The sequence below is a fragment of the Trichomonas vaginalis genome, chromosome IV (assembly GCF_026262505.1).
Source record: "Trichomonas vaginalis G3 chromosome IV, whole genome shotgun sequence".
NCBI classification, from domain to species: domain Eukaryota; phylum Parabasalia; order Trichomonadida; family Trichomonadidae; genus Trichomonas; species Trichomonas vaginalis.
Window position 1 is genome coordinate 22,540,732 of NC_067206.1, and position 22,956 is coordinate 22,563,687.

The following is a 22,956-nucleotide window of genomic DNA, read 5'->3' on the forward strand; positions in this document are numbered from 1 at the left end:
AATTGCACCCTTAATTCTTTTAATTTGTTATGTAAACTCCAAGGGATGATTACACTCGTCTAATTCAGAGATATGTATTCGAAGACTTTACTAGGACTCCCATCCTCATCGATTCTTGTCAATCATCTGATAATTAAGCTAAAATATATTCAAGAATCCATATTATCACTTGATATGTACAAAATGTTATGATACCCCAAAATTTATTATATGTAAATATCAAGTGATATCCATTGATATTGGATTTTGGTTTGTTTTGATGTAATGTCTTGTTTTAGGAAAAGTTGTGTATCTAAGAAATCTAAAGATTTTAGTAATAAAAACAAAATATAAGAAAAAAATTATGTTATTTGATTTGAAACAACGTTATGCTCTATCCTAATATGAGTTTTCATGATAATTATCGGTACAAAATAATGTTCAGAAATAATAAAAGAAAAATAAGAATATAAACGTAGGGATCAAAATTCCTACGAGGAAGTAAGTTAATTCCCTTGGTAATTGAACAAGAGGGAAAATATAACGTAACATTATCGTAAATCTGTTATTAAATTTAATAGCTGCTTTCAGATCTTGGTATGAATGGTTTGGAAATTGCTTTTTCAACTTTGAAAGTGACCAGATTTGCTTATTTAAAATTACATTTTCAACATCTATACTTAATTCACGAATTGTATCAACTGTTGATGTTGTATTATAACACCCTTTTGAAATTTTCTTATATGGTTCTTTGCATTCGAACTCTTTGCGCGTACATTTTCCGTGTTTTGGACATGGAGTGCAAACAGCAGAATAAGGACCTGTACAGTAATTTATATTAACTTGAGTTAAAACAAATGATAGGAATATTAATAAAATTGCAATAATCCATTTGATAAATTTTCTCTTCTTTATTTCGCGAACTTGTGCTTGTTGAAACAAAAGGAGTGGATAATTTACAGGTGATACTTCTCTTGAAGAACGTTGAGAATGTGATGGTGAATTTGAAACACTCGCATTATGTTCAGACATAATATAAAAATGAAAATTCATATTGCAATATTAAGCCGGTTGATGTTAGAACAAGGGGTAAAAGCGTAGATGATTAATAAAAAATGAAATTTTGTCCTCAAAATAAAAATTCAATTTCAAAAATTTGGAAAACATGTATATTATTTGTAATCAGAATATTTGTATTTTACTGCTTCTGCTGCTGCTTGAGGAGAGCCTGGTATTGCTCAGCCTTCTTCTTTGTAGCCTCACGCTTCTCCTTACGCTCCTTGAGCATACGGTTCTTGCGGGCAACACGGCGAGCTGTGATGAGGCGCTGGACCTTTGGAGATGTGAATTTGCCTGGCTTGACTTCGCGCTTAAGAACGAGCTTGGAAGCATCGAACTTGGAATCTGTGATGCCGAACATGGCGCGGAGTGTGGAGGCGCGCTTTGGACCGAAGCGGCGTGGAACAACTGTTGTTGTAAGGCCATCGATTTCCTTCTCACCCTTCTGGAGAACAACGCAGTGGAGGGCGGAGATTTCATCGGAAATGATGCAGCCACGGACTGTCTTGCGCTTGCGCTCACCATCCTTACGTGGGCGGTAGCAGGATGCACCTGTCTTAAGGAGAAGGCGGATACGACGTGGTGTGATAACACCTTGCTTCATTGGGAAACCCTGCTTATCGAAGCCACCACCGATGCGGAAGAGGTAGCCCTTGAATTGGCCGCCGAGCTTCTCGCCTTCGATATCTTGGCCAACACGCTTCTCATAGAGAGCGTTGAGGGCAGCTGGATCATCAATATCGACAACAACTTGTGTGCCGTTTTCTGGATAAGCAAGTGTAATTCTCATCGAAAAGAAAGGCCGTAAAAATCAAACGAACCCTCTCAATTTTCGTTGGACCAGATGTCACTTTTTAAGAGCCTAAAATTTTTTGATCAGATTTAATAATAGAAAAACTATTTCTACTATGAGATGAGAAGAAATATTTGGATTTTGATCAAGATTGATTTAAATTTTGAAATCAATAAGAGTTTTGAGAATTTCCAATTGGCTCATTTAAATTTGTAGCATAATGGCTTACCATTTTTAAGATGTCTTTTTAAGATCTAATTTGATTAATTTCAGTAGTATATGTGGACGGGTTTAGTGACTTTTTTTGTTACATCTATATATAGACGATGCATTAAAATATATTTATTTATAAACACATTAAAAAATTAACATTAATTTTAAAATAATTTATTTTTTTATCTTTTATAAAAGAAGCTATATATAGATGATGTCAGATATTCCGCGATTAATTAAACATTGTTTAAATCCTGAATGGAATCAATGGAGTCATAAACGAGTAAAAGAAATTAGAAATTCATGTCTTACGAAAAATTAAAACTTAGTTATGTTTATTATTTTATTTTTTTATTTTGTATGAAATGAGCGTCAAAACTAACAACGTTAAAAAATTAGGATTCACAAACGAGGAAATAAAGGATATATTAGAGGAGGCGGGTTATGAAGTTAATAAATATTATTTAAGAAATTGTCAAAAATTTGCCGAGTTATTAAATGATTTAGATTATGATGGAAAAATGAATAAAGATGATGTTATAAATTTCTTATATCCCACATCTAAAGAAGAAAAACCTAAAGAACCTGATGTTTTCCCTGAATATTATGAAGAACGAATTAAAGATGATGAATACAATGAAATTGAAAGACTGGAAAAAATAAGAGATGAAATAGATGAAAAAATTAAGGAATTAAGAGAAGTTGAAAAATATAATGAAAATGAAGTAGAGGGTTTAATGAATATCCCAGCTTCAGAATCAGAAGTACAGAAATCTCATGAAGAAAGATATAAAAATTACTTTTTGGAATCTACTAAAAATTTATTAGATGGTGATATTGACGAAACACTTTCAGAAGAAGGCACAAAATTTATTCATAAACATAAGCTTCAGTTTATTGACGATGGAGATTATCCATGTATATTACTTTCACCTCCTCTTGATTCTGAAAAATTCAAAAAAGCACTGAAAAATGTAACATATGCAACAAATACGATTAAGAAAGAAGACCATGATATTTACACAAATTATTATTTAAATAAATGTACAGGTGTTGATAAAGTTTTTGATTTGTTAGATAAAATATCAAAAGAAACAATTGGTACATATAAAATTTTATGCGATTGTGGTTTCATTATTGAAGATACCAATAATGTTTCATATGAAAGAACAGCACCGAAGGAAGACGAAGTTGAAAGGTCTATACCATTCGTTATTAAGAATATAAAAGATATGAAAACTTATAAACATTATATTTATTCATTTATTTCAGAAAAAATGGAAGCAACCCATAAAACATCTTCTCATCATTTTATAGCTATTCATACATTCCTTTTCAAAGTTGTGAAATTAAATAAGACAGGAATTAGATTTAATGTATCAGGGTACGCATTCTTGAGTAAATTAAAATGTATTCGTCACGTCGCAGATGATAAAAATTTATGTGTTCTTAATTCATTTTATGGACTTTAGCCCTGGACTCTCTGAGTCTCGGACTTTAAAAAAAATAAACTTTATTTTTATTTATTTTTTAATTTTTATTCTTACATAAATGAATAAAAATGGAACAGCTAAAATGAATGATAATCAAATAAGAGCAGAAGGTAGAAGGTTATTTAAACGCTTCTATAACATTCCTGATGGTGTTAATCCTAAAACTCGTAGAAGCTATTTAAATGAAGCAATAGATGCATATGAAGGGTTTGACATTTCATCAGAAAGTGAGAGGTTAGCAAGAATGTTAAACGTTAATATTGATTTTTATTATTGTGACCCTCAACCAGAAGACGTAGACATTAACAAGGTAGACTTTCCATTAGTGGAATCAATAATGATAGATCCAGAATTTGAAACAGTAAATATTTTATTAACACAGAGTCCATGTGGAAAACTTCACGCTGACAGAATAACAGACGTTGAAGCACTCACCGGCTATAAAGTTTGCCCCTTTTGCAAAGAAGAAGTATATTCTATCCGTGATGATCCAGAAAGGAAAAACCAAAGAAGATTTTTAAAACATTGTGAGAAATGTAAAGAAAATAATGGAAGATTAATTCAAGACGTTCAATTGCAAAACACACAACAACCATATGCACCACATATTACGAAACAGAAGATATATCAATGGCTATTAGCACATAATTTGCAGGAATATTATAAACCAACAAGATATTATATTACTTTTGACTTTGAAACATTAGAGACTAAAGAAGAACTTCAACTTTCTGAATGTGCAACTTTGAACGCTTACTTAAAACCATTTATGGTATCATCAACTGTCAAAATAAAGCCGCAAAGCGGTGAGGTCGTAGACCGTGATAAAACATATACGAGGAATTTTTGCTTAACATCAAGTGATTCTTTTATTTCTGATTGGATTGAGTTTTTATTTTCAACCTGTTCATTAGTTGCTAAATCAAATATTGAACAATATGAAGAATTAATGAAGCCGCAAACATTAAATGAGAAACAAAAGGAAGCATTTAAAGAACTTCTAGATGAGGAATTCAATAAAGTGAATATCATAGGTTTTAATTCGGGAAAGTTTGATTTAAATTTAATTCTTCGTGATTTAAATACTGCAAAATGGAAGATAAAATCAATGCTGGGTTCTTCTTCACAATTTAAGCAAATCATTGTAAAGAAAACAAACTGTCCATATGAATTGAGATTTATTGACATCAGAAATTATATAGCGGGTGGAACATTAGACCAATTCACTCAAGATTTCGGAAACAATAAATCACGTGTTAAATCCTTTTTCCCTTATCAATTCATCACATGGGAGAATTACGAAGATGAATTATATAAAAAGGAACCATTCACTCAAGATTCATTTTATTCAGCATTAACACAAGAAACAATATCCGATAGTGATTATCAAATATATCTCAATGATGCTAAAAATTTTGAGAATAGATTAGAATATTTTATTCATTATTGCAATAAAGACGTTGAAATTATGATTGACCCAATTGATAAAATTATTGAAGAAACATTTGTTTATAAAATTGACATGCTTCATAATCTTTCTTTATCATCGAATGCATCAATGATTCGTTACGCGTTAGCATATAAGAACTTCAATCCTAACGAAACATATCCAGAAGAAGAAAATGTGGAATCAAGTTTTGAATTAACAAAAAAGTATTGGAAATATAAAATTGAATCATATAAGAAACAAGATGAAAAAGCAGAAAGGGATACTAAAAACAATGTTTCAATGGATGATTTTCAATACTATCACGATTTAATCCTTTCATCTAAATGCAAAATGTGTGGTAAAGCGTTTACATATGCAAATAAACCAACATTAGATAGAATCGATAATGAAAAACCACATACCAAAGAAAATTGTCAGTTAATGTGTTGTTATTGCAATGTCGTAAAATCAAATAAAGATGAAGATGTTCAACGTTTAAGAATCAATTTAAGAAATTATGCATTAAAAAATAATTTACCAATGACTTTAGATTCAGTTGAAGCTTATCACATTCTCCGTAATGGAATTACTGGTGGTCTATCAAATGTTCAACATAGAGTAAATCTTAAAGGAATCACGCACATTAATAAACTTTCATATAGTCCAGAAACTAAAACTGTATCAAATGAGGACACCACCAACATTATGACTCATTTCGTTGGTGTTGATTTTAATTCATTATATCCTTCATCATTTTCATCTAATCCTCATGATTTCATTCAATATACTGACCATAAAATGTATATGCCGGGAAGATTGAATGGTGTTATCATTTGTGATACAGCAACAAAGAAAGCAAAAGCACTGGGAATTATTAGAAAGAAAAATACTTTATTCGTGGCTGAAGTAAAGGGTCACATTGATGAAAAATACATTAATGATTACATAAACTTTTTACCGATAATAAGAAACTTAGATATTATCACAGATGAAAAAACAATTGGCAGTTTTATGTATAATTACATGAAATCAAACAATCTACCAGTTGACCAGAAACAGAGGAAATTAACTCAGTTAGCATCAACACACAACCAATATCAACCATTTTCTTCTTATTATCTTTGGTATCTAATCGACAGATTTCATTTTATCATTGATGACATTCAATCAATTTTAACATTTACGAAAAATACTTGTTTTAATGAATTTGCGAACGAATTTATGAACGAAAGACAAAAGGCTGAATTAGAAGGAAATAAAGGAAAAAGTTTATTTTGCAAGATTTCACTTAATGGATCATATGGTTACGATGCAATGAATACACAAAATTACGCAAAGACTAAAATAATGAATGCACAGAAGGCACGCGTTGCATGTATGTCAAATAAGTTTAAAAACATAAGAGAAATAGGTGAAGATACGTATCAAGTGATGCTTAAAGATAGATTTTATAGATGTGATACATGTTTACAAGAGGCATTCTTCACTTTAGATAATGCTAAATACTGGTATTTGGTTTTCATTTATGATTTTATGTATAAATGCATGAATGTTAATCGTTTTCATTTCATTGAAGGTGATACTGATTCATCTTATTGGGCTATTGCTGGTGACCCAAATCTTCCTAACACTCAAGCATTTCAAGCAATTGTTACCGATAAACAATTTTATGATAAAAACATTTTCAAATTCGCACCATTTGATTTCTTCTGTTTTGATGAGAAATTTAAACCTAAATTAAAGAATAAAGCTGAAGAAAAAGCACATGAGAAAAAGTTATTGGGTTTAGCAATTGAGAAACAAGGTGATAACATGGTTGCTTTATGCCTAAGTGTTATACATCATTCAACGGTTCAATTGATGGAAGTGATTTTAAAAAGATTGCACAAAAAATGAAAGGTGTTAGTTTACGACAAAATAAACAATTAACACCTAAAAATTATTTGGATATAATAAATGATAAAGTGATATTTGATGGTCAGAATATTAATTTACAACTTAAAAATGGGTCAATGACTCGCTTAACAATCGGTAAGACTGCATTAACAGGAGCACACACTAAGGCTGTATGTTGTGAAAATGGATGTTGTATGCCATTTATTTAATACAATTTATTTTTTATTTTTAATGAAATACCACAGAAGAGACAAAGAGGTGGGCACCCTTAAAACATTTATTTTATTTTTATATAAATGGATAACACAGATTTAAAAATTTTAATTGATGATTTAGTATTTTATCAAAATTTTCTTGATTATTATGATTTAAAAGCATATCTCCAAAAATATAATAAAAATATAACGGGTGATGATATGGATTATTATTATTATCCATATTATAAAAATGAAATTTTGAAATATCATGATAAAATAATTTCTAAAATTAAAGACAAAATTAAAAATAATGAATATACAAAGGGAAAAACTAAATCACAACTTAAACAGTTGAAAGATTTCAAAAATAAAGTATTAACAGAAGAAGATATTGATGGATTATATAATTTATATAATCCCGAGCCACAAAAACCAAAGCCAAAGGAACAAAACGCCCAGGTCCTTCAGACCATAAATGATGCACAAGCTTTAATTTATGATTCATTAGTTAAACCATATTCAGCCCGACTTTTAAATGAAGATCAACTTTTGGAATTCATCCTTCAACATAAACTCGAAGCGGGAAAGTATATCAAACCTTTATATACAGCATATTTAAAACAAATGAATAGAATACATCCAGAATTAATGAAGGAAGGAATGAATTCCAAAATCAAAGCAGATAAAATTAAACCACTTGCAACACCAAAACCTCCAACGACAGTAGTACCTCCTCCTTCAGTTAATCCTTCATCATTCACTTTATTATATCCATTTCAAACATTAAAGAAGCAAAAAGATTTTAAAAAGGATTTCAAGATATTAAATAAACCAATTGACCCAAAAATTCAACCGTTAAAGGAAAAATTTAGTCGCCCTTCATTTGCTCCATATCCATATTCATACGAAATTGATCATCTGGAATATTCAAAAGGAAACGTTACTTATTTATTTACCATTAACATTAACACCAGATATTTATATTGCATTCCGGTGAAAGGGAAAACAGAACAGGAAACAAGAAGAGCTATACAATACTTACTAGATCATGAAAGAGTAGATAATATCAGGGGTGATGGTGATAAAGGATTTCAGGCAGCTATGGCTCATTATTTCCCACAAATTAATTTTTACTTTTCATCCTCTCCATATACGTTTCATAATAAAATAGTTGATGCGGTAATGAGAACTCTTAGAGATGCGTTAGGGGTTAACGGTCAGATATACTGGGATGGAAATCATGACTCCATCATACAGCAGTTAGTATATTATTACAATAATACATGGCATAGAACTATAAACATGAAACCGGTGGAAATGAAAAATGATATTTCAAAAGAATGGGAATATATTAGAAAGCAAATGGAAAAGTTAAATGATGTTAAACGTGAACAAATTAATTCGGGGCTCATGAATTTTAAACAAGGGGATAAAGTTTTGATTCATCTCGATTATGGAAAAACTGATAAATCAATGACAAAAAGAAGACGAAGATTTGACACAATAGCTGAATTTGTTAGATATATTAACGGCAATGCATTAGTTGAAGTTGACAATAAATTAATAGAAATTCCGATTTATTTTATTACTCCATTATATTTAAATAATATTTAATTTTTTTTATTTCGTAAGAAAATGAGTGACAACGAAGCAGTCAAGAGTCCAGACGATGAATATAAAAAGAAACTAAACAGAATTAAATCAAAAATATGCTATTACAAAAAGAAGTCGCAATGTGGTGGGGTTGAAAACGATAAAGAAATAATCGAAAAATTAGAAACTTACCGTTCAATCATTAAACTGAGTGAAGCAAAAATAAAAGAATTTAATAGAATAAATAAATTGATTGGAAGAGATGAATTTAATAAAGATGAATTTTTAAACTCAATCCAAATTTAATTTTTATTCCTCTTCGACAACGTCTCTCTTTCCATCATTACTGCATAACCACATTTTCTCAATTTTAGTGGTTTGTTATTTTTAACATGTTCTTGCATCATTTTTATCATTTCCTCCCTTGTTATGATTCGTGGTAAATTTTGAGCTTGTGGGGTATTCATTTATGATAAAAATAAAAATTTGTTATCACTTATTTTATCGTTAATGTTTTTAGGTTATTCAATAATTAATTATTTTTGAATAACTGGGAAATAAATTTACGTCAAATATGCAATTTATAAAATCTTATGTCGACAGGCTACGTAGCACAGTGGTCTAAGGTGGTGTTATGGAGGGGTCAGAGTCTGTGGTTCGAACCGCGACAGCGCCGTATTTTCTTATTTTCTTTGTTTGTCTTGTTTGTCGTGAATAAAAAGTGTCATAAAAGTGTTCTATCTTCCACGGGAATAAATAAAAAATTTACTTTATTTCTTCTTTATTTCTTCTTTATTTCTTTGTTCCCGTGGAAGAAGGGTTTTGCTGTTTTTTCTCAGCCAAAATCAATGATTTTTTCATTTTTGGAATCCTTAGCGAATAAGGAATCTTTTCTCTCGTGGAAGCTTTGACCAAAAATATAATTTAGGTGAAGAGGTGAGATCTCACCTGTTTTTTCACCTAATTTTTCACCCTCATGACTTTGTCATAACTTCTTCGTAAATGCTTTGTCAAGACTTCTTCGTAAATGCTTTGTCATAACTTCTTCGTAAATGCTTTGTCATAACTTCTTCGTAAATGCTTTGTCAAGACTTCTTCGTAAATGCTTTGTCATAACTTCTTCGTAAATGCTTTGTCATAACTTCTTCGTAAATGCTTTGTCAAGACTTCTTCGTAAATGCTTTGTCATAACTTCTTCGTAAATGAGTGTAAATGACCAAAAATATAATTTAGGTGAAGAGGTGAGATCTCACCTGTTTTTTCACCTAATTTTTCACCTCTTTTTTTCACAAGCGTTTTACATGAATTGTACGATGTATATTTGAAATCCTAAACAATTTCGTAGCTTCTATTTCTTCTTTTAGTACATCGAATGTTTTAACAATGCCGAAGGTTTCTTTATATTTCTTCTTGACGTCAGATAGAAGGAAATCGTCAGCAGTTGGATAATTTTTGTTCAGAAATGTCAACATGTCCATTTTATTTTCTGCTGGGTTTTCTACTTCTTTCTTTAAATCTGCATAGTCGTTTCTCATTCTTTCTATCTCTTTGACGGAGTAGTTATATCTCCTCATTGCTGCTTTACATTTAGAACATTGCGGGTTCATTTTTGCGTTATACATTGAAATTTGACCTGCTAGAACAACTAAGGCGTCAATTGCTCTCTTCATCTCAAACATAGCGGGTCTTAGTTGTTCGTTCCATACTTTGCCTCTTCTATCTTTATCTCTTATTTCCCAAACACATTCAGCAACTAATGAAACAAAGTTATCGTAGGTCTTAAATTCTTCAGATTTATATATGTCAGAAACATTCTTATAAACCATGTCGCAATCTTTGTCCATAACTTTATGGTTGCAATGAAAACCAAGGAATTCATAGTTTACCTTACGAATGAACTTCTTTATTTCTACTGAGTCAGTTGTTTTGACTTCAATTTCGTCGAATTCAGGAATAGTTAGTTTTTGTTGTTGGATTTCAGGTAGTTTAGGTAAATGGTCAATAATGTCCTGCATTTCATAAAGATACTGTTCATTTGTTTCATCTTTCGCACTACAGTCTAAATTACTTGTTAAAAGTTCTTGCTTTATCTTCTGGATTTCTGTTTCAAAAGTATATGAAGAAGGAATGAAGCTTTTCATCTCTACTAACATAGATGTTGGATTCATGACTAAAGAGTTTGGTGCTGTAGTTGTGGACAGAGTCCCGCCGTTCGTGGCTTGAATTGCTGTTGTGCCGATTGTTGAAATCATATCTTTACATACAAAATAAAAAAAAATAAAAAAAATAAAACTAACTTTATTTTTTATTTCGGGAAAATTCATGAAAATTCACGAGAAAGCTAAAGCAATCTGAGCCGCTTAGCGGCGAGGGTGAAAAATTAGGTGAAAAAACAGGTGAGATCTCACCTCTTCACCTAAATTATATTTTTGGTGAATTCAGCAACAAAATGAACGAGGTCAGGATGTATGTAAATACATTTGAATTCATTCATAACACCATTAATAAGCTCATAAAATGCTCGTTTTGAGGTTGAGCCACTTTTGGCTCGACCGTATTCTTTCATCCAAAACTCAATAAACAATTATTGAATAACCCAAAACCATTACCTAATTAATTACAGACATAAAATATATTTAGTTCATTCGGTAAGCCCAGACCTTTGGGTCAAGCACATTCATTGAACTCTATACCATGCGAATACAGTCATAAATGGCGGCATGTAATCTTTACTTTGTCCCGTTGTTTGTGTATATCCTGAAACGCGATGTGTATGGTTTCCTCCTCCCTCAGTGTTACTCCAGTAACAATCTATAGCAAACTTAACGTTGTCTTTAACATCATATCCTTTACCTTTTATCATTGCTGACCAATCCCAATATCTATGCTTATGCCAACCCGCTTGAGATGTACTTAAATCTATGTAGTGACTATGTGCAGGTAAATTTTCACCTGAAATCGTTTTACTTCCTCCTGTTTCCTTTGAAGAGTTTGCACAATACAAAAACCTGTCAACTATTTGTTCCCACGTACCGAAACCCAGAACTGTTGCTGGATTTGTTGAGTTCATTGACGTATAAATAGAGCCTATAGGATATAATGTTTGAAGTATTTCTGTCTTTAATGTTTGAAGCTCTTTTTTGTCTGCTTTCTTGTCATATAAATCTTGAGCAGTGAATTTAGTATTATGTTCATCCTTCATGACATAAACATCTTTACATCTAATGTTTCTCATTGTCGTTATGTCGTCATCCGATGTTAAACCTTGTGGAAAGTTAGGAGGTTTACAATATAATACATCCCCATCAGTTCCGTCAACCGTTCCTTCAATACTTTCTATAGCAACAGTTGTAAAACTTGTATGTGTATGGTTCTTATATGCTTTCTTCTCTAACTCATCGTTAACATAAGTTTTATCTGCTTTAAGGTCTAAACATTCTGAAACCCATCCTGTATCAGCTTTAGTTTTAAGAATCTTCGATGTCCGTCCATGATACCATTCAACCCTTTCTATAATTTCATTATCTTTTTCATCCACATATTCCTTATCTGCCTTCTTCATTAATGCACTAACCACATATTCCTTATCTGCTTTCTTCATTATGTCATTTAGGAAACCTTTTATGAATTCCTCATTTAAATTAAATCTTCCAATCTTCAAAACTTTAGGAAATGCATTTAATGCGTAATATCTTTGTTCTTCTGGTGGAATTGATGTTATATCATCCGTTATTCCTTTAATTTTTGAATTCATAAATAAAATTTCTTTTATATTTGATATCACTGCACCACCTTTGCAAACGAATTCGAAATGGTCATTTTTCAATACTATCTCCAAATCTCCATATTTCAACCTTTGCGTTTGTTCTGCCGTCTTTGAATTATATGCATATGTGGCGTATGTAATGGTCTGTGCCTTAAGTTGTTGTGGTTGCTGTTGTTTAATCATTTATTATGATTTAAAAATAAATATTTAATCCGTTATCTCATCAGCTATTTTTTCTATTTGAAATTGCCATAATATTTCATTCATGAATTCTAAATCACAATCAAATAGGTCGGTTATTCTAAATTTAATATTTGATAAATCTTTTGAATGAAGAATAAATGAATTCCCAGATAATTGAAACGGATATGATAAAGAAAATATGTTTAAGTTGATGGATAAAATGTTTTGTATTGATGGGTAAGAGTTAGGGTCTAATGTTTGATGTGAAAATCTCATTGGGGTATTAACTTTATCACATTTGATTAAAATGAAATTGGAACCAGTGTCAGAATACAAAACATCCCCAACATCTTTTTCAAAATTTAATATCCCCAACAATGAACGAAAATGAGGAGTACAAAATTTAATTTTCAGTGGGAATTTAATAAGGTTATTTATTTCATCAAGTTCAAAAAGTTTATCGGGTTTTGATTTAAAATTTTCTTCATACCATATGATAAATGATTCATTTAAATAACTTAAAATCGTGTTAATATCCCATTTCGTGATCACATTATTTATATACATATCATACGTTTTTTCTTGGTCATCTTTAATAAATGATATATAATCTGAAGGGTCTAAAAGAATGGGATTAAATTTACCACTCACAGAAACGAGAGTAACATTATAAATTCCGCTAACTGTTAAATTTAATTCACAGCTATTATTCGAAATAATATTGATAATTGACATTTTTTTATTACGATTAAAAATATGGTAAAGCGTTATTTTCCAGTGATAAATAAAACTAGGATAAGATTACCTCAAGAATTCATAAATTCAACGAATAAGAAATTCATTCATGTTATAAATTTTAGTGTTTTCAGAAAATATGAGTCAATGTCATATTCATCATCGGGTTATATTTCACTTCATTCAAATTTAGTTCAATCAAACCCATATAATGACCATTTCATAAGATTTTCAGATGGTATTAAAAATGTAATTGATAGATTAAAATATGAACAGATTGACAATATCGAATTTTTGGAATTTTGGTTTAAATATCCCGATGGAAAAAAGATTGAAGTTAAAGATAAAGCTGATACTATAACAAAAACAATTACAATGACCGATCCAGATAGTGGGGAACAAAAAGAAATAAAACAAACGATAGAAACTGGTGAAAGGTCAATTATTATTGATTATGATTCAAAGGATTATTATTCAATAATGTTAATGCTTGAATATTAAATGGCCTTAACAAAGAATTTTTCAAGTGATATTTTATATTCATCAACTATTTTATTATAAATATCATTATATGTTAAATGAAGTTCAGTTGTTGTTCCATTCTTTGATATCTTAATTGTGCTAATATCCTTTATAGGATTTATTTTTGCAACTGTTCCGCAGCATGAAACTCATCATCTATGAAAAATTGAATCTTAACGTCTGAATCTTGAACATCACAAAGAATGGCGATAATGTGAATTAATGATTCATAAGGTAAAATAATTAAACCGGATTGATCAATTAAATTTATTATTGAATCATAATTATCAGTTATTATATCACGGTAAATTTTCATTAATTCAGAATTAATGTCTATTTTATATGGTGCATTGCGACTGGAATCGTAGATTCCTGGGTTCTCGATGTTTGATGAAAGAGGTGGGGGGTATGTTGGATAAGTGGGAATTTCAACAGGTTCTTTACCAGGTTCAGATAAAATGATTGGGTCTCCATCTTCTTTATTTTGCTCCTCCTCTTTCTTTGGTAAGTCACGAGTTAATTCAGGGCTAACATTAACTTTAACATTTTGAATAATTCGTGATTTATCATCATTTACGTTATAACCAACCGTAATCTCTGCTTTTGCGTTTGTGTTCTTTTGACTTGTGAAACGTCTTCTCATTTATAATTGAATAAAAAAAGAAAAATATATTTAAAGTTTTATTTAGTTGTTACGGTAATATCCCAAGGTTCATCATGTTTGCTTATACTTTCTTTGTAACTGCACCAATTATGTTATTGATATGCTTTGAGTTTCTTCCAGTCTTATTTTATCATTTACAATATCTTTAATCATTTCATTACATGCATTCTTAAAACCATCTGATTTTTCTAATTTACGTCTATCACTTTCTTTAATTAAATCGAAGTTATAACCTTGTTGAGAATAAAGTGGTTTCTTTATCAATTCCTTGAACGCTTCTGAAAGTGAAGATGAAGAAATTCTTGCCACTTGAATTGGTTTAAATTCTGCTTTCATTGCTTCTTTCTGTTCATTGAACACTGGATCGAATAAAGCAACTTTAAAGAATTTCTTAGCTGGAATTTCAGGTCTCAAATTTGCATATTGACCATCAAACTGATTAACATATCGTGGTAATCCATCCGGTCCCTCTTCAATAGCATTTAATTCGTCATTGAAATAAGAATATGGATTATGACGGTATGAATTAATTGGACCATGTTCACCTTCTCCAATGTATTGTTTAACAGCTTTTCCATTTTCATCAAATTGCATAGGATAACGTTCATTATATGCTTTACGTTTAGGATAATCAGATACAGTTAATTTATACCCATTTATGACTTTAATATTACCTTGACCATCAGTAACGAAAACTTCATTTATACCATCAGGTTTTCCATTTGGACCCGTAATGTCTGCTTCATGTGCTTCCCAATTTAGACCGTGACGTTTGGCATATGCTTGAGCTTCTGGTAATGTTAAAACATTTCTCATTTGTTTTACATCCTTTTGAAGACCGGCAACAATGTGGACTAATTCTTTCATTCCATCAGGAACTTTCATAGTTCTATTATATGCACCCCTTTTGTTTGTCCCTTGTTTTAATGGAACCTGTAGAAGATTTGCTATTTCTGTCATGTTTAATTATAAATAAAAAATAAAAATTAATTATAAAAAGTTAATCAAATTTAACACCTCCTTTATTTAAATCAACTATTATTTTTCCATGTTCACCTAATTGTTGATATTGTGTGTAAAGTTCATTAATGCTCATTGGTAAATTCACTTGATAAAGCATAACGTTCAACTGTTGACGACTAAACCCACTGAAAATGAAAAGTGTTGATAGATTTGATTTAATGTTTGTGCTTAATGCTTTGAAATATTGAACAGCCATGAAGAATGAACACTGAATGTGTCGACATTGAGTTAATAACTGATTAAAATATGATTTCTCATTTGTTATTAGTTTTGATTTCACTGCATCATCTAGAAAAATGAGTGAATGCAAAAATTCTCTATCAAAATTTGAAATAGAAAGTGTTTCAAATAATTCATCCCGTTGTTTATCAATAATTTTATCCTCTAATCCTTGCTTCTTGATTGTATTATATAATTCTTTATACATTAAAAAGTTTTTTAAATAATCTTCTGCTTCTTCTTGTGATAAATAAATAATTGGAATTTTGATTAAATGCTTTAAAGATTCAAATGTATCATCTGAAGGTGAACCTGAACGGTTGATATAAATTAACACATGTGAATGGGGTGAAGTGTTAGCAATAATGATAATTTGTTTTAATATCGTTAACGTTTTACCTTTATTTTGTTTACCAATTGCTGCAGTGATTGAATTTAAGTAACATTCAGAATATGGAATTTTCATTAATTTTTCCTTAGATAAAGCATTTCTATTATCACTCAATGCTTCATTAATCATATCATCTACGTATGTATTATATACTCCCGCTAATTCTTCATAAGGGGTGGATGAATTTAAATCCATTTAATCAAAAATAAATTTATAATTTTAAACATTTCTATTCATCAATATTTCATCATATGAACTTCTATACTGTGGTGGTGTACCTGTTGGATGATATTTCAAACCTTCATCCGGTGTCCATGTCCAATATGTAGTCCTAGTAAACCAAACCTGAGGAGGATTTGTCACTTTTGAACAGTAAGTGTCATTTTCACCCTGAATGATTGGATAAGCTTTCACTTGTACTGTAACTTGTGAATTGAAAGTTTCTAATCCATCAAAGAATATACCCGCTCCATCACGTTGAACTGGAATAGTGCATAAGAATGAAGTTTGGTCTTTCCATGTTCTAGTTAATGGCTTGCCATCATCATCATTTAGTGGTCTAGTTAATGAGTCCTCGTATTCTTCCGTGCATTCATTCACTCCATCTAAATCAGAAGCTTGAAGCATACGTGTAAAGAATATGTCACCCACTGTGGTCATCGCTTGATCGGGGAAGTTTCTGGAATCTATAGTGACCTGAAGACCTCGAAGCATTGGATTTTCTAAAACTGTTCTTTGCATTGCATTCTTCGGAAATGCTAACACAACATCTGTAACATTATGAAGAGCATGAGAAATCTGAGCTGATACCTTCAGGAGTGATGCAACCTCCATTTAGTGAACGAACGTCAATATGTTGAGCTGGAATCATGAATGGATCTTCCTTACTGAATAAACGTGGTATTGCTTTAACTGATTCTTCAATTAAACCATATCCTGGTGTAATGCATTTATCCTCTAAAACTTCCATCTTTGTGCATGAAATAATAACGTCATCAACTGTTGCGTCAGCAGATGTAGCGGCTAAGCTTGTAATTAATTTGGTAGGAAGTCCGATTTGTTGGAATTTGCGATCATATTTATAAACATGATTCATAATCTTTTCATAATTTTCATCAGTTATCTTTTCATAAACGTAATTTTGTAAATCAGCAACTCTTAACGGGTCAACCTGACAAAATACTAAAGTATCCCTGAAAACATAATATTTAAGAATGATTTCACCAAATGATTTAGGATAATCATCGAACGCCTGAAATGCTAACAAATCATTTACCGGAATAATCATATCAAAAGTGATATCAACTTCTTCATTTGCTTTCTTGAAAACTTCTGAAGGGTCAATATATTTACCACATACTGAGTTATCATATTTTTGAACATTATTATATAACGAATGAACAAACTTTTTAACTTTCCTTTCTGATTTTGGTTTATATGTTGCAAATGCGAAAGATTCACGGGCACAATCCATCTGAAGATAACCGGCATCACCTCTTTCAGTTTCTACTTCTAATTGTTTAAAGCTTTGATTTGATGATTTGTAACCAACGAATAAACGTATGCATTTAAAAGCGGCATCACATGTGAAAGCTTTATTTGAAACTAGAGTTGCTTTAACTTTGCGTTTAATATATGTGTCACCTAATTGGTTCACATCATGAGCTGGATTTGTAATTCTTAAATGAGTTTGTTTATCATCAAAATATGGAGCATCAGAGTCATAGCATGAACTTTCAAGTTCTCTATAATATCTTCTACCGTCATTCTTTGCGAATATTTCATTTATCTTTTCGAATGAATGAAACACATTTCCATTAATCGGTTTAGTGTTTGGCACCAAATAGTTAGTCGTCATTTATTAATAAATAAAAAATCAAAATTAAAAGATGAAAATGAATTTTTAATTAATATTAAATCAACTATGGCTGCAGGATTCTTTAAGAAACTGTGGGATAAAGTAAAAAGAGGAGCGCATAAAGTTTGGGAAACAATGAAGAAAGGAGCAAATTGGATATTTAAGAATAAAGAAGCAATTAGTGACGTTGCTGAATCAATAACGCCAAAAGCTGCCCCAATAAGAGAAATATTAAATAAAGGGGAAAAAGTTTATCAAAGACTACAACCGATACTAAGATAAAAATAATATTTATTTATTTTTCCACTATCTACCTCCTATTTTATTAAGTATTCCTTCAGCTATTCCACCAACTGCGTTACCTGCTTGTGCTCCCATCGCCGGATTACCTGCTTTAGTACCTAATACTCCACCTATGATAGTTCCTGCCGTTTTCGCTACTGGTGCCAAAAAGTTTGCAACGGGTTTAATAATCTTTTTATAAACCCAACCCGCAGCTTTCTTAATTCCATCCCATAATTTTTTAAAGAATCCTGCCGCCATTTCTGATTTAATATTAATTAAAAAATATATTTCATCACTTATATTCTAATTTTTATTTTATAATAAATGAAACCGATTTTAAAAATAAATGAAACAAAGGAGGATGAAATAAATGAAAGTGAAAATGTTCAACAAAAAATAAACGTTGTTAAACCAATTACTGAAATAAAAATTTTTTCATCTGTTGAAGAATTTAATAACTATTATGCTAACAATAAAAAATTATTTGAAGAATTGACAACGTGTAAATTGAATAAAATGTTTAAAGTTGATGGATTCAAAATTTCAAAAATAAAAGGAGTGGTTAGTTTGAAATCTATTCCTCAATCAAGAATCACCTCATTAATGAAAATAGATGATTTAACAAAAAGAATAGAAGAGATTGAAGAAAGAATGAATCAAATAATTGATTTCATAAATTCAAATAATCATTAGTTTATTAAAGTTCAATGTTGATTCTGAGACATGAATTTTAAAAGTTTATTTTTTATTCATGAAAATAATTATTTCTAATTTCTTTTACTCTCTCGTACATACTAGATTTAAAGAATTCAGAACTTTTACCATAATCTCCTAAATGTTTTCTTATCCCTAACGTGTGCCAGTTATTATATGAAACTGAATAAACTTTATCTTTATCTTTACACCTTTCATCACTTCCAATATATTTATATCTCAGTTTTGATTTAGCATTTTCATATTCATTAACGTTTAATAATTCACAGTCTTCCTTTTTAAATATATGTTTTATGTATTCAGGATTTAATACTCTACGTTTATATGCTCCTAACTTAGTTCTAAAGGTTTTTCTACAAAATTTAGGAATTCCATCCTCTTTAATGTCATCAATGATTTCCATTTCATTATTTTCAATTTTCTTCTTCTCGTTTATGAGGTCTTTGATTATGACTCCATTGATTCCATGAAATTAAATATTCTTTATCATTATATTTATACCTCATTAGCTTATTTTGGCTTTCATATTCATTTAATAATTCACAATCTTCATTTTTAAATTGAAGTTTAACCCATTCAGGATTTAAACAATGTTTAATTAATCGCGGAATATCTGACATCATCTATATATAGCTTCTTTTATAAAAGATAAAAAAATAAATTATTTTAAAATTAATGTTAATTTTTTAATGTGTTTATAAATAAATATATTTTAATGCATCGTCTATATATAGATGTAACAAAAAAAGTCACTAAACCCGTCCACATATACTACTAATTTCAAATTGGCATAGTAAAGAATATTTACGATGAATATTAAATTACTAACATAATATTAATCAGTAACACTGTTTTAAAATTTCCAAATTTTTTGGTTTTTCATATAAATTAATAATTTTCTCAAGAAAATTTGTTGTAAACAGAAATTCATCAAAAGTGACACCTCAGAAAAGCTAAAATATTGAATTTTTGGAACTTTTGATAGAGCACGTTTTTAAATATTAATTAAAGTAAATGTATATTTTGTAAAGATTCTTTTTAATAAAAAAATAAAATTTTGAAGAAGAACACAAAATCTTCTGAAAAATAATATCACATAAACTCATATTATTTTCTATATATACTATTTTATAAAAAATCAAATTCAATGATCTTAAAAGCGAATGATAAACCTCAAAATTTACGAATATAATGAGTGGGAATATAATGCTTATCTATCATAAAACCATATGAAATATCAATTTTTGCTTTACGCCTATTCCCACTCATTATATTCGTAAATTTTGAGGTTTATCCTTCGCTTTTAAGATCATTGAATTTGATTTTTATATAAAATAGTTATATATTAGAAAATAATATGAGTTTATGTGATATTATTTTTCAGAAGATTTCATTCTATATGCCTATGAAAAGTACTCTCAAAACTAACTTTTTCCTAATTATAATTAAATCTAGAATATTGTATTATGCTTAGTATTATTTCATTTTTCTCATTCAATTTAGAATTTACAAATGTCAAAAAATTGAGAGCTGTCACTTTTGATGAATTTCTGTTTATTACAAATTTGATTCATTTTTGGATTTTTGAAAAAAATTTGGAAATATACTGATTAATAATTTAAGCGGTAATCAATATGCTATATGATTTTAAACTAATCAAATAAGGATCTCGTTTGGAGAAATAACGGCTGGGATCTCCAAATTCCAAAATATAAGCTTCTCCAATTTTGTAAATTTTAATGTAAATTATACCCCTAGTTTCTTATCAAAAATGTCAGATTTTAACTTTACAAACCATTAGATTTGTAAAGTTTGAAATGTCAAAACGCCCAATGAGTTCACCTCACATTTTCTCCATGGAGACGTGGAGAAAGTATTCAATTTTGAATTGGTGGAGAAGACAGACTAATTCAATTTCTCCATGGAGATGGAGAAATGGAGAAGCTTTGGAGACGGGCATTGCCTTCGTTTTCATGAAAACTTCCTATGGGCAATATTTTTGGGATTTCAATGATCTACTGATCCCAAGAGATAGTTCCAATATTTGTTTAGATATATTATTGGAATTTTTATTTCTTGAATGTTAATCAGCATTTATGGCGAGTTTATATTATATTTCACCTATAGATATTAGCCACTACCACAAAATATCATATCACAGAATTTTTATGCATTTTCAATTTAAAACAATCTTTATTTGATAATACAAATAAAACTACAATAGTTTTCATCTAATCTATTAATGATCTCTCTTAGATCATCGATAAAATTAAATCTAAAATATTTTTTCATTGTTTCCCAATAAAATCAATTTAGCCTAAGGGAGTTTGCTTTCGCATTTCTATGTTGATTACTTTCATTTATATTATTCATGAAATTACAAAAATATTCCTTGATATATTTTGCCAATTCTAAATTAAATGTTAAGTACTTTCTCTATATTAAGTTTGAGCGCAAACAGAGTTAAATTTAGGAATATGACTGATATTTAGATATATATTTTGCCAATTTAAAGTTTACAATTTGTAAAGTGTCTCCAAACTGAAGTTTAGAGTTGGAGAAGATTTTTCTCCATACGAGATCCTTAAATCAAATTAAAAAGAAAACATCTGATTGAAATTTTGATAAAAAAATTCCGAATTGAGACAAAGAAAAAGAGTCATAATAAAACATTTATATGTAGAATAGTGTAATAAACATATGGCTATTAATTCTTTGGAATGATTTCCTTCAAACAATCAACAAATTCGTTGCTGCAGTCAGCGATTACGAATTTTTCTGGATGCTGGGCAATGAGAGGCATTTGAGTTGCTGGATGTGTATTCAAAGCAACAATCTTCCTGAGAGGACTCTTAATTATGTAGTTGATAACTTCTTCATCGTTTGGAAGGAAGTGAGAAACAAGAACGTCAACTGAAAGTGCACCAACAGAAAGGTACTTCTCGGCTGCGTGAACAAGAGTTGAACCACTTCTTGTCATATCATCGTAAATTACTACGTGCTTATCTTTTACACAACCGATAACTTCAAATGCTTGTGATCTTGATTCAGAACCAACCATTGTTCGGACTTTTCTGATGAACGCGACTGGTGTTCCTGTTTCACGAGCGAATGCGTTAACCCAAGCAGTACGACCAAGATCTGCAGATGCAAACATGAATGTTGCAGGATCAAAATCAATGAGTGGTAATGATCTTAATAATGCTTTTTGACCGTAAAGCTCAAGCTTTAAGCAAGGACCTTCAAAATAGTGAAGAAGGCCAGCTGTATGGAGATCGAACAAAAGGAAGACGTTACCATTGGATCCAGAGCCGATAGATGATAACATTTGAATTGTGCACTTTGCTGTGACAACTTCGCCTGGAAGGACTGCACGCTCCATTGTTGAGTATGCAAGAAATGGTATAATGAATACACGACGTCTGACACCGTATTGAACCAAAGGAGATCCAACACGAACGACTTCGAGAATATCATCATCAGTTGCAAGCGCACTGACATATATAGCTGTTTTGTCGAGAAGCTCGAAGTTTGATTGAACGTCTAAGCGATAATATTTCTCACCACTTGGGAAAGATGATCTAATGATGTTTAGATGGAATGGGTGGAATCCAGCTTCAATTAATTGCTTTTTCAATTAGTTCCGAAAAGTATTTGGACTTCTCTGTACTGAGAATTAGAAGTTCACTCATAATAATGAAAAAAATAAATTGAGAGGGTAAAGAATTGATTTCAGATCTCTAACCGCTGTTACGCTTAATTTTAATTGAATTTCCGATTTTGTATAGGTGTTCATTCTTATTTCCCAGTTAAAATTGCATAGTTACCTATTCTCATCATATTCCATTAAAAGGCGATAATTTTTTTTCAGGCCAAAATCGAAAAATGTCAATATCGCTCTGTTTGGAAAGAAACTCATGGACATTCATGTATACACTCTACTT

General features: G+C 30.3%; 11 protein-coding genes and 2 pseudogenes across 13 annotated transcripts, besides 5 other annotated features; 5 read left to right on the forward strand and 8 right to left on the reverse strand.

Moving 5' to 3' along the window:
* Positions 1 to 400: 400 nt before the first annotated feature.
* TVAGG3_0148240 (uncharacterized protein) lies at positions 401 to 1,011 on the reverse strand (the record flags this gene model as incomplete). Its single annotated transcript, XM_001300897.2, has 1 exon — positions 421 to 1,011. One exon carries the CDS (start codon positions 1,009 to 1,011, stop codon positions 421 to 423), a length of 591 nt encoding a protein of 196 aa, XP_001300898.1.
* A 143-nt stretch (positions 1,012 to 1,154) lies between these two features.
* TVAGG3_0148250 (Chain G 40s Ribosomal Protein S6) lies at positions 1,155 to 1,855 on the reverse strand (the record flags this gene model as incomplete). Its single annotated transcript, XM_001300896.2, has 1 exon — positions 1,178 to 1,828. One exon carries the CDS (start codon positions 1,826 to 1,828, stop codon positions 1,178 to 1,180), a length of 651 nt encoding a protein of 216 aa, XP_001300897.1.
* A 475-nt stretch (positions 1,856 to 2,330) lies between these two features.
* Positions 2,331 to 16,224: a mobile genetic element.
* Positions 2,410 to 3,516, forward strand: TVAGG3_0148270 (uncharacterized protein; the record flags this gene model as incomplete). The annotated part of the gene is made up of 1 exon (XM_051224540.1): positions 2,410 to 3,516. The coding sequence occupies one exon, from the start codon at positions 2,410 to 2,412 to the stop codon at positions 3,514 to 3,516; it is 1,107 nt and encodes a 368-aa protein (XP_051109526.1).
* On the forward strand, positions 3,596 to 4,529 carry TVAGG3_0148290 (uncharacterized protein; the record flags this gene model as incomplete). Its single annotated transcript, XM_051224541.1, has 1 exon — positions 3,596 to 4,529. A coding segment is annotated over one exon (934 nt), but the record flags the coding sequence as incomplete, so codon positions are not given.
* Positions 7,159 to 8,673, forward strand: TVAGG3_0148300 (integrase core domain containing protein family; the record flags this gene model as incomplete). Its single annotated transcript, XM_051224542.1, has 1 exon — positions 7,159 to 8,673. One exon carries the CDS (start codon positions 7,159 to 7,161, stop codon positions 8,671 to 8,673), a length of 1,515 nt encoding a protein of 504 aa, XP_051109528.1.
* TVAGG3_0148310 (uncharacterized protein) lies at positions 8,695 to 8,958 on the forward strand (the record flags this gene model as incomplete). The annotated part of the gene is made up of 1 exon (XM_001300895.1): positions 8,695 to 8,958. The coding sequence occupies one exon, from the start codon at positions 8,695 to 8,697 to the stop codon at positions 8,956 to 8,958; it is 264 nt and encodes an 87-aa protein (XP_001300896.1).
* TVAGG3_0148320 (organellar and viral DNA polymerase type B) lies at positions 9,939 to 10,904 on the reverse strand (the record flags this gene model as incomplete). Its single annotated transcript, XM_001300894.1, has 1 exon — positions 9,939 to 10,904. The coding sequence occupies one exon, from the start codon at positions 10,902 to 10,904 to the stop codon at positions 9,939 to 9,941; it is 966 nt and encodes a 321-aa protein (XP_001300895.1).
* On the reverse strand, positions 11,330 to 12,601 carry TVAGG3_0148330 (phage tail repeat-like family; the record flags this gene model as incomplete). The annotated part of the gene is made up of 1 exon (XM_051224543.1): positions 11,330 to 12,601. The coding sequence occupies one exon, from the start codon at positions 12,599 to 12,601 to the stop codon at positions 11,330 to 11,332; it is 1,272 nt and encodes a 423-aa protein (XP_051109529.1).
* Positions 13,834 to 14,501, reverse strand: TVAGG3_0148340 (annotated as a pseudogene). The gene has a single exon. A coding segment is annotated over exon 1 (668 nt).
* Positions 14,661 to 15,482, reverse strand: TVAGG3_0148350 (uncharacterized protein; the record flags this gene model as incomplete). The annotated part of the gene is made up of 1 exon (XM_051224544.1): positions 14,661 to 15,482. A coding segment is annotated over one exon (822 nt), but the record flags the coding sequence as incomplete, so codon positions are not given.
* Positions 16,225 to 16,374: 150 nt separating the features above from the next.
* Positions 16,375 to 17,251, reverse strand: TVAGG3_0148360 (annotated as a pseudogene). Its single transcript has one exon. A coding segment is annotated over exon 1 (877 nt).
* An 828-nt stretch (positions 17,252 to 18,079) lies between these two features.
* Positions 18,080 to 18,295, forward strand: TVAGG3_0148370 (uncharacterized protein; the record flags this gene model as incomplete). The annotated part of the gene is made up of 1 exon (XM_051224545.1): positions 18,080 to 18,295. One exon carries the CDS (start codon positions 18,080 to 18,082, stop codon positions 18,293 to 18,295), a length of 216 nt encoding a protein of 71 aa, XP_051109531.1.
* Positions 18,296 to 19,923: 1,628 nt separating this feature from the next.
* Positions 19,924 to 19,961: a mobile genetic element.
* Positions 19,924 to 19,961: a terminal%2Cinverted (terminal inverted repeat of Banshee-A3 transposon ID:TVAGG3_0148380).
* A 574-nt stretch (positions 19,962 to 20,535) lies between these two features.
* Positions 20,536 to 20,572: a mobile genetic element.
* Positions 20,536 to 20,572: a terminal%2Cinverted (terminal inverted repeat of Banshee-A3 transposon ID:TVAGG3_0148390).
* A 231-nt stretch (positions 20,573 to 20,803) lies between these two features.
* TVAGG3_0148400 (ribose phosphate diphosphokinase protein) lies at positions 20,804 to 22,723 on the reverse strand (the record flags this gene model as incomplete). The annotated part of the gene is made up of 1 exon (XM_001304088.2): positions 21,720 to 22,394. One exon carries the CDS (start codon positions 22,392 to 22,394, stop codon positions 21,720 to 21,722), a length of 675 nt encoding a protein of 224 aa, XP_001304089.1.
* Between the last annotated feature and the right edge of the window lie 233 nt (positions 22,724 to 22,956).